The sequence below is a fragment of the Scardinius erythrophthalmus genome, assembly GCF_964197995.2.
Source record: "Scardinius erythrophthalmus genome assembly, chromosome: 2".
In the NCBI taxonomy this organism is placed as follows: domain Eukaryota; kingdom Metazoa; phylum Chordata; class Actinopteri; order Cypriniformes; family Leuciscidae; genus Scardinius; species Scardinius erythrophthalmus.
In genome coordinates, this window is record NC_138222.1 from 23,878,206 (window position 1) to 23,889,368 (window position 11,163).

Genomic DNA, 11,163 nt, shown 5'->3' on the forward strand with positions numbered 1-11,163 from the left:
TTTCATATTGTACATCAACTGATTTGTTGCAAACATTTAACATTTGGTTTTCTGTTCTAAAATAAATATTGGTGCAAATTGGCTTGGTTCATGTCAGTCAGCATGATTAAGTTATGGAAGCAGGTTTAATGGGATGAAAAAGCAATAATGAGTTCAAAATTTACAAACAAATCAGTAGTTTGCTATCTTATTAGTACCTTTCCTATCATCCGATCTGGCAATTTTGCAGCAATGGTATTTTTATGAATTTAAAGTTGCGGTATAGATGCATATTTTACAGCTTTTATGGCAAACATTAAAAGCCTAAAAATCTATAACCTGTGAGCACTGGATCAGCATTCAGCATCTATACTAAATTTGGTATTGTGATTCAAAGATTACTGTAATACGCAAGTGCATGTCATCAACTTGTGGTAGTAAGTGCACATTCATGATGAAATTGTATTTTCTCTCCATTAGTCAATGAGACATGTGGGTAAGCAAAGAGTGAATCACAAATGCAGTGGGGAATAACACAATCACTGCTCAGCACTCCTAAAATGTCATTTGCAATATTTTAATTGGCCTACCAAAAATGTTTCATTATATTGTTTATTATTTTGCTGTTTTCTTGTATACATCAACATTTTGAAGAATGCGTTTGTAAGTCAATAATGTAAATAATAATAAAAATGTGGATAAAAGAAAAATAATTCATATTACATCTGTTTGTGAGGCTTGGAACATTCATTCAATAATGCTGCCATCTATTGGTAAGCGTGTGTGATGCATGGATTTTTTTTATATATATATAAATATTTATATTCATATATATTTTTTAATATATATATTTTTAATTTATGTTCATTTTTTAAATATATTTATGATTGTTTTACTACAAAGAAACATTTACTGAAATAATTCTGGAGAAAATCTAAAACTAAAATATGCGGAAAAACGAATCATATGATCTTATCTTCACTTAAATATAGACAGATGATAAAAATGGGTGTGAATCGAGATTTTATGTTGATTTAGGTAATAAAAAATAGCTATCTGTCAAAGTCCGTGTGTTATTCACTGAAAGTCGTTTGAAGCAGCTGACTGTGACTGTGAGCGGTCATGTGACTAAAGAGGAAGCGGGCGAGATGAGCGCAGTGTACGGAGGAGTGGAGGGGTAAGTTTATAATAATTAAAAAATACATGATTAAGAAAAGGAATATAATCCACTTTAATGACATTTTAACATACAAACGCTTGTATTAAAAAGCAACACTGTGCTCTAAGCGTGTTCTTCCTGCCAGTCGTTTGGGAATGAATAAGCGAAAGTGACAGTAGCTTCAGAGTAATGATGAATGAGAGACTTTTCTTGACAGTGGTGGGACACACTCTAAAGCAGTGCTGGTCTCTGCTGAGGGACATATCCTAGCTGAGACAGATGGACCATGTACCAACCACTGGGTGAGATGGGAGAACATCCTTCAATATGGACTGAAGTCACCTATAATTGTGTACTTGAGTCTGTCTACCTCATTTTCTGTTGTTTTATAGTTGGTTGGTGTTGATAAATGTATCAGTGGTATCCACGACATGGTCCAGAGGGCTAAAATCAAGGCAGGGCTGGACCCGGACACACCAATTTGTTCATTGGTGAGGTGATGCATCGGTCAGTCATCCTGAACGCATTCCACTTCATCGGGTCGCTTTGACATTGTCTACATTGTGTGTTGACAGGGCATGTCTTTGAGTGGTGGAGAGCAGAAGGCTGCTATCCAGAAGCTGATTGACGACATGAGGGAGAGATACCCTAATCTGAGTCAAAGTTATTTCATTACCACTGATGCCATTGGTGCTATGGCAACTGCCAGTGACTATGGTATTATATGCAGTGTATTTGCAACCAGGAGTAAAAAATCTCAGGACACAACCGGCACCCATTCCTAACCCTTTCTCTCTGTCTTTTTGTCATAGGAGGAATAGTAGTGATATCAGGCACTGGTTCGAATTGCAAGCTGGTGAATCCAGATGGCACACAGGTTGGCTGTGGGGGCTGGGGTCACATGATGGGAGACGAGGGCTCAGGTAACCATGTGGAAAGAGAAACTGATTGACATTACAGCACTGATATCACACAGACATCCAGTCTTATCTTAAAAAGATGTTATCTTATCTTACAAATGAATCTGATTTTAACATCCACCTCAATGAACTTATCGTACGTGGACAGCTTGGATTCAGTGTGTCCCTGAAACGTGTTGTCATCTGATCACTTAAACCAAATTTAGAAGAAACACACCAGATTGCATCATGCTTTTTACTGATCAGATAGCTGTCCATGGAAGTTCGGGAGCCCTGCAGTCCACATAATGTAAATGTGCACACCTTTTAGGATAGCAGCGTAAATAAGCTCAGAGACACAAATTCGTCCTGTGCAATAGCTAATCATTACCTACTCACGTAACGGGTGATCGTTGTACTTAAACAAGGGTTTGCCAGCTTGGTAAGACTTGATCATTTGTCAAACTAGGAAAAAGTAATCCGTATACACTACTGTTCAAAAGTTCAACACAGTGTGCTTCACTCTGAAACCTATTTAATTAGATCACAGATCATCATTTAATTGTGATTTTGTTTTCTGTTCGATTGACAGATGCTTTGCCAAAGCAATGGCGCAAAACACAATGTTAGTGATCTTTTAGGTTCATTACAAAACTGTGGCGGGCCATTATTGTAATCAAGTCAGAAATAGACATTTTCTATAGAGTGCAATAAAGCGGCATAATAAATCCATTTAAAAAAGGCCATTATTCATCTGTATGTGCTTGAAGTCTTTAACACAGGCAGTGTTTTAATCTTTGGTTTGCAGAAATGACATACAAAAGTGTAACCTTTACTAGCTGATTCTTGTTAAATATCAACCCACTTCTGTATATCATTTAAATAATCATCAGATGATCTCTTCTCAGTGAACTACAAAGCTACAAGATGCGATAAATGATACAAGATGCTAAAATATAATGCAGAATTTTAGTTTGTCATCTAGACGCGGTGCTGCTTCAATACATTGCATGTTACAATTTAATTGATACAACTTAATGTAGCTTTTGGTCACGCTACACTGATACTTGACGTAAAAAGTAGTTAGCTACTGGAAAAGCTACACTGTTTTAAAAGCAACTGAGCTACTATCAAGCTACTGAAAAATGTAGTTAGGTTAGTAGGATTGCTACTTGTAGTTAGCTTCTCCCCAACGCTGAAAAACTGTAATAATTAAAATCTTATTTATTCCTGTGATGGCAAAGCTGAATTTTCAGCAGCAATTACTCCAGTCTTCAGTGTCACATGATCCTTCAGAAATCATTCTAATATGCTGATCTGGTGCTCAAGAATGTTGAAAACAATTGTGCTGCTTAATATTTTTGTGGAAACCATGATACATTTTTTCCAGGATTCTTTGATGAATAGAAATGTTCAGGGCCCGGTTTCCCGATAACGCTCACTCTTAGCGCGCTAAGAAAGCTCGAAAGATATATCTTACCAAAGTTGTTTATGTTCCTAAGTGTTCCTCGAACCATACCTTAGGAAGCTGCTTAAGATATACCTTCTTACGTGCGACGTTACCCGGCGCTGTCCGTGGTGATGGTGCTGAATTGTTTGATATCGATGGCTCGAGAATCAATTATTCTCTTGTGCAGGGGCTGTTTGTGTGAGAAAGTGGTGATCTTTATAAATGAAGCACTTCAGAAATAGTTGAAATTGCAATTTATTATTTATGATTATTGGATACAATAGTGGCGGCAGTGGCTGAGTGGTTCATGTAGGTTGTCTACAAACCAAAAGGTTGGTGGTTCAATCCCCGGTTCCACTTGACCAAGTGTCGAGGTGTCCATGAGCAAGACACCTAACCCCAGCGGCTCCCGACGAGCTGGATGGCGCCTTGCATGGCTGACACCGCCGTCGGTGTGTGAATGAGTGAGTGAATGGGTGAATGTGAGGCAATGTAAAGCGCTTTGGTGGCCATAGGTCTGTGAAAGCGCTATATAAATGCAGTCCATTTACCATTTTTACAATAACCTTTTCAAAAATTTACGTGCCTTCTTCTCTTTCCCATTTTTGTTCGCTGAGGTGGAGCTGCGATGAAATATTGTTCTTGTAAATACTTTCCAGCATTTCATTAATAAAAGTTTACATCTTGCGTACGGTGCTCGGCAGTGATCAAAAAGGATTTAAACCGTGAATTTTGTAAACTACTACTAGTTACTAAGGTACTAGTAACTTGTAAGGTACTAATTTGGCCAGGGATTTTTACGCGGGTTGGGTGAAAAAAACACTGATATTATGTATTCGGACGGCACTAAAATCACCGACTTACCCCTGTAAATGTTTAAAATACCGGACGAGCCCATGAGAAACAATATTAGCGTCCGAATAGGACTTAAAGGAGAATTTTCGAATCGATTGTCGAGTTCACCACTATTGCTTAGATACCTATGATCACGCGCGTGAACTCGACAATCGATTACTATGGCCTTCGACCAAAAACAGGATGTAAACACAGGTATGTGCGCTGGCTGAATTAACTTAATTTTGATTAATATCTCTAACATCTACTGCAGTCAGATTCACTCGTGTTCACTCGGAAGGAATCACTCACATTTTCTGTGCACTTGTGATGACACTTAAAGGATGTTAAGAGGCTAAAAGCAGGTTTAGTACTTGCCCCATTGAAGTCAACAGGGTGCAAATTTTAAAAAGAGGATAACTCGGTGTAGGCAACACCGATTTTTTCGTTGTTCTCTGTATTGACAGCACTCCAAATGTACAAAAAAATTAGTTCAATGTTAAAATTGACCTTAAAGTTAGTTCTCCTTTAACTGACAGTAGCCTATGCTTTCACTGGCCTTTAAAAGAGCGTTTTAATTAAATGAATAATATTGTATAATAATATAATTAAAAATCTAACAACAATCAGTGTAATGACAATTTTATTCTTTGCATGAAAACACTTGAATTAGCCTAATTTAATACTGTCTGGGTGTATTAAAACTTCAGAATTATATTCATATACTGTAGACCTGCAACAGTGATGAGGCAAAGCTAAGAGTGGTCCAGACCAACCTTACGAAAGTGTGACTTACAGAAGATATACTTAGCGAACGAACGTTTCGGGAATCGTGCCATAAGGTTAAGAGAGAGGTTAAGGAATAGGTTAAGAACTACTTAGAGATAAGAACACTTTGGGAAACCGGGCCCTGTTACTTTTAATAAAATTAGTGTCCTTACTGAGTAAAAAGTATTAATTTCTCTAAAAAAAAATCAAAATAAAACTGACACCAGACATTTAATGTATATTCACATGACTTCATAAAGACTTAATTTTGTCCGATGTCAAACTTACCAGGTCCAAATGTCAATCTGTGTCGGCCCTTTCTGATCTGATCACCCGAGATGGATGTTATTACCAAATGTTAACAGGGCATACACATTTTCTTTTTCTCTGTCCTTATCCTTCTGTAGCATACTGGATTTCTCACTTGGCTGTTAAAACGGTGTTTGACGCCAGAGATAACCTTGTCACATCCCCTCATGATATCACCTATGTTAAGAAGGCCATGGAAGAATATTTCCAGGTTAGGACTTGTTGTTCATTTAATTTCATCTTCTGCTTAAATTGAAACTTGAATAGAAATGATGGTGTTTCCCTTGTCATGTTCATCTCCAGGTGTCGGATTTGATGGGAATGCTTCCTCATTTGTACAGAAACTTTCAGAAGTCACACTTCGCAGGGTTCTGTAGGAAACTAGCTGAAGGTATGTCACTGATGTATGCAGTGAGGTCGTGTGTGCATTACGCCACAAGTTATGACTCTTTGTGTTTGTGTGCAGGTGGCAGGGCTGGTGATGCTTTGTGCCAACACGTGTTCACGGAATCTGGAAAAGCCCTTGCACAACACATTGTAGCTGTCCTGCCCAAAGTACACCAGGTAAACAAAACAACCAAAAAACACCCACGGTAATACAGCCATTCTCGCTCAGTTTATTTATCTTATCATTTGTCACTGTGGTCTCTCATTCAGGATCTGTTTTCTGGTGAGCTTGGCTTGCCTGTTCTGTGTGTCGGGTCTGTGTGGTGCAGCTGGGAACTGATGAAATCAGGTGCATAATGTATTCATAGAGCTTTTCTTTAATCTCACATCTGAGAATGTTCAAAATAGTCATGTAGAAATTATGTAGTGATACAGAAATTGTGGCTGGTAATTTCTTTTTTATGGCCTTTAAAGGGATGGTTCGGAGTAAAATCAAACTAGGGTCCTTTGCACCATGACCTCGAGCCAAACACCCCCCCAGAAGCTTTTTTTTCCCTTGGTCGAACATTATTAAAGTTAGAGCTTATCTAGAGATATCAGCTAATGGAACCTAGATTGTATCTCGTAAATTACCCCACTAATAATGCCCAGAATGGCACCAAACTTCTACAGTAGTACAAATAGGTTCTGTACTCATAAAACGAGGCATTGGAAAGTTTGTAAGTACATCAGGAGTTTATTTAAATAACACTTGTCTGATAGGTTATGCTACCGCTAACCCAGACGTCGAGGTCACTTCCGTGATTTGGGAAAAGCACGTAAAAGTCCTGGCAGAAAGCGATGCATAAGGATGTAGTGTAACGATGCCCAGTTCCAGGAAAGCACTAATATTTTGTTGGTAGTACCAGTTTGCAACAATTATTAGTTAACATTAAGTTGCATAAGCTAAGTTGCACGGTAGCATAAGCCATCAGGCAAGTGTTATTTAAATAAACTCCTAATGTACTTACAAACTTTCCAATGCCTCATTTTATGAGTACAGAACCTATTTGTACTACTGTAGAAGTTTGGTACCATTCTGGGCATTATTAGTGGGGTAATTTACAAGATACATCATAGGATCCATTAGCGCCTGCACTAAGCCATTCGGCTGATATCCCTAAATAAGCTCTAACTTTAATAATGTTCGACCAAGGGAAAAAAGGCTTCTGGGGGGGTCATGGTCCAAAGGTCCCTAGGTTGAAATTACTCCGAACCATTCTTTTAACCAGTATGATTTTTAATATTATATTGAAAATTTAAGGTGTTTTGCCTGTATAAATTGTGAAGAAAGCTCCAAACATTTTACAGTGCTTCAAGGTTTGATCAGGAATCAAAACATTTTAATGTACAGTAGAAAGGATGGATGACTTTGAAATGTATACCGTTTGAAAATGTTATTTAAAATATTACTTTTTTTTTATAATAATGGGAAAAAAATGCAAAGGGATAAGCTTGGAAGAACCTAACAATCCTGGATCTTGTCAGATCGTCAACAATAAAATCCAGATAATTGAGTAATCCATGTACGAAGAACGGACCCTAGATGAGAAAAAGTAATGCAAAAGTAAACATAAAAGTAACGCAAACAATGCAACAGTATTTTCCATAAAAAGTAAACTAACAGAATTATAATTTTTAATAACGCAAAATTTGAATGCATTACTTTTAAAAGCAACTTTCCCCAACACTGGTCATCGCTATATTGTGCATCCCTATTTTAAATAAAATCAGTTTGAGAAGAAATGTGACCTACACAAGCTTGCTTTTCTTGTAACTAGCACAACTGTTTGCTGCTGAATTACTGTTGTTTTAAAACTTGTGAATTACCCAGGACGATTAAAAGACAGACTTGTTAAGACCACAGTCACAAAAATCATAATCACATTTATTTTTGTCAATATTGAGATCAGGATTATGTAACAGTTACTAATTGACTTCATGGAAACATCATGCATACTTTGAATATAATTTAAATAAAAAACAAAAAAAGTAATAAATGTAATCATATATATATATATATATATATATATATATATAAACAATTCATACAAATAAATCAAATGCAGTTATGTTGCAGTGTACTTCCAATACCTACTGCAAACTACTACACATTTATGGAAGTGCGGAAGCTAGGGAAAGGCTGTGCTGATATTAGAACACAAGACAAAGTTTAAACCGTAAAGAGAATGCAGCACAATAATCTTGATTATCTCGTTTTCATAAACGTTTGAAGCCAAAATCGTAAATTTAAATAAAATGAGTTTAATCGCCCAGCCCTATTTCACAAGAACTAAACATTGTGTTGTGGATGTGGCGTGTTTGTGCTGCAGGTTTCACTCAGGTCCTCTCACAGGCTCAGGCTCAAGGTTTCAGTCGTTTCCGTAAGTACAGCCTGCTCACTTTACGTCAGTCGTCCGCTCTGGGTGGCGCTAAAATGGGGGCACAGAATGCAGGAGCCACCCTCCCGCTGGACTACTCTGCCAACGCCAATGTGTTTTTCAGCCACACCTTCAATCAGTGATCGGGAACAAACAGACCTGAGAGTACAGATGCCACTACAGTCTTATGTTGATGATCTAAAATGAGAACTTCCTGTTTTTTATATATCAAACTGATATAGAAATGTTTCCAGACTTTCCTCTTGGTGGTGCTGTTTCTAAATCACCCGTTTCTTATCAATCAACTAACATTTTGAATGCATCCTGTTAAATGCACTTATATATATTTCTGAACATTTCTAACACTATAATCTTTGGTAACATTTTGGTAAATAAGGTCAAATAAATAAATAAAGTAAGATTACCATGGATTAATTTTGTTAATAAACATTTGCAAAAGCAATTTTTTATTGTCATTAAAAACTTTAGTTTTGCTATAGATCATTTGAAAATAAAACTTTATAATTTTGATTTAAATATAAACTCTAAATATGTAAATATTTAGTGTAGCAATGACGTGTTTCTTGGCTGAAGTAAAAAAAAATATATTATTTGCAAGGAATAGTAGAGTTTGGGTTCTTGGACTCGGACATGGACTCGAGTGCAATTATGAATGAACTCGGACGCACTCAGGTGGACTTGTATTCAAACTTGACACAGACTCTGATATTTTGAAAAAATAACAACATATAATGAAAATTACAAGACATTATTAAATGTCTCTCACTCAAACTCAAGTGGTTAAGGACTTGGACTTGACAGGGTGGACTCGGACCCAACACTAGGGAATAGTCTAAGACCTTCCTCCACTGATTATTGCAGAAATGCTTGCTCAACCAAAATAGTTTACCGTAGTCTTGGTTCTCTAGCTTTACCCACAGCTGCTGGAGTACCCGATTAAGATATTCAAAGTAATGTTTAGGCCAAAAATATGTGATGTAATGTTCAGAGACAAATGACTGTCGGCATCAGTTCCTAACCCCAAACATCCCCTCCTCTTCTCTTCCTTATCACCACATCCTGTGTGTGACCATACAGTCAGATGTAAAGACCCGCCTCTATTTGTCCTTGTTACAGGATGTACCAACACTAAGATCGTGCTGATCGTCACGAGACTTATTTGGAGACGTGCGGTATTTTAGGCAAGCTGGTCTTCTAAGAACTTAAGCAATGAATGTTGAAAACCAGTTAAAAACATCCATGATTTACGCATCAGTAAACCATTCAGCATTCATGAGTGGTTATGAAAAGGAACAAGTGCTGTAAGACCATAGGAACATAATGTGTCAGCAACAGTGTTATTTTGGTATCATAGTTTTTGTCAATATTTTGTATTAGATTAGAATTTGGTTTCACATTGACAGTGTGGATTGGCATGATGGTACACAGTACTTTGCACTGATAAGACAAAAGATTGAGCTTTTTTAAGGACAATAGAAACAAAATGTTCTTTTTCTTTTTTGCAAACTAATCTGGCCTTTCTATTTTTGGTGCTGATCAGACGTTTGCATTTTGCTTTGTAAATCCTGCCGTCAGTCTCCTGCAAACTTTCAAAAATATCAAAACATATTCGAGGTCGATAACAACTACAGTACCACTATAAACTGAATTTAGACATAATATATAGAGAGTAATAAATGTTAATGTCTTTGGTAATGCAGTGAAAACCAGAGTAAGAGCGCACAGACAGTACATGGACACACAACCTGAGCTTAACAGCTTTTCAATATGATTTAAATACATGATCTTCACACTGTCTTCTGTGTCCTTTTACCCTCGTTCAGCTATTGTCCAACAATATCGTCTTCACTGCACACGCTGAGATCCTGAGAAGTTTGCAGACATCTATGCTGATGAAGGTGCCTGGCGTCAAGCGCACATGGCCAATAAAATGTAACCTGTTATCTGAACAGTGTACATGATCAATAGGGCGATCTCACGGTTTGGGACCTTGTCTGAAAGAATGAAAACTATTCTTCAACATTTTAAACCATTCTTGAATCATTTGACTATAAATTATTACAATATATTTAGAGTTTTGAAGGCAAATGCACTATTTTATCAGTACAAGGCCACACAAGTGGTCATGGTCACTCACAAGTATTTAGTGATGTGCTGTTACTAGGCCTGAACTGATATTTATGAGAACAACTTCTCTGTTGATCAAATTGTTCATCTATAACTTCCAATTAAAATCACGTCAGACCTTCATGGTCAACTATGTCAGCATTTCCATTCATTGTTTTATCAGATTTCTTTTTGCTATGCCAAAAAAGTAATACATCAGTAAAATAAAATCGATGGCAGATACATCTTGACACTTGTTCAAAGTGTAGACGTTTTAATTGCTGTAATATAGAATGCTGCTAACAATAATTTCTCAATACCATTCATTATAGCTGTAAATCGCTGTCTTATAATTCCCAGGATTTTAAAGTTTGAATTTCACCCAAACAAGAATAAAATCAAAGAAATAAAGTTGGGTTAAAGGGATTTCAGTAGTAGTATGAGACTTGAATTTGTGATGAATGCCATGCTGGTTCTAGGCCTACTAGTTAGATGTACTACATAAAAATAAAAATCACTTTCATGAACCTTAGAATGTATTATCCATTCCATAAAGCAGTTAAAATAAAAACAGTTATGCTGATGAGAAACTAGATGTCTCCAAGCCATCTGGAAATTAATAAATGGATGATGTTATATGACTTGCTGATTACTGAAGTCTTGATTAGATTAGATCAGTTCCCATTCACATATGTTAATGGATTCATGCATATGCATATGTTAAATGGATAGTAAATGTTACGTTAAATGTGAGAATTAATACCAAGTTTCAGTACACATTTTACTGGTAGATTTAAGATACATCCAGACACAAGAAATGATCCAACCGAG

General features: G+C 36.7%; 1 protein-coding gene across 1 annotated transcript; it reads left to right on the forward strand.

Moving 5' to 3' along the window:
* The first annotated feature begins 1,093 nt into the window (after positions 1-1,093).
* On the forward strand, positions 1,094-10,481 carry nagk (N-acetylglucosamine kinase). Its single transcript, XM_081393012.1, has 10 exons — positions 1,094-1,156; positions 1,356-1,440; positions 1,531-1,629; positions 1,714-1,855; positions 1,951-2,061; positions 5,497-5,609; positions 5,702-5,789; positions 5,865-5,962; positions 6,056-6,134; positions 8,158-10,481. The coding sequence occupies exons 1-10, from the start codon at positions 1,128-1,130 to the stop codon at positions 8,346-8,348; spliced, it is 1,035 nt and encodes a 344-aa protein (XP_081249138.1). The 5' UTR covers positions 1,094-1,127; the 3' UTR covers positions 8,349-10,481.
* Positions 10,482-11,163: the final 682 nt, after the last annotated feature.

Coding starts and splice junctions, on each gene's coding strand:
- nagk (XM_081393012.1), top strand. CDS start 1,128: ATGAGCGCAGTGTACGGAGGAGTGGAGGG. Junction 2,062..5,496: donor GATGGGAGACGAGGGCTCAG/GTAACCATGTGG, acceptor ATCCTTCTGTAG/CATACTGGATTTCTCACTTG. Junction 5,610..5,701: donor CCATGGAAGAATATTTCCAG/GTTAGGACTTGT, acceptor GTTCATCTCCAG/GTGTCGGATTTGATGGGAAT.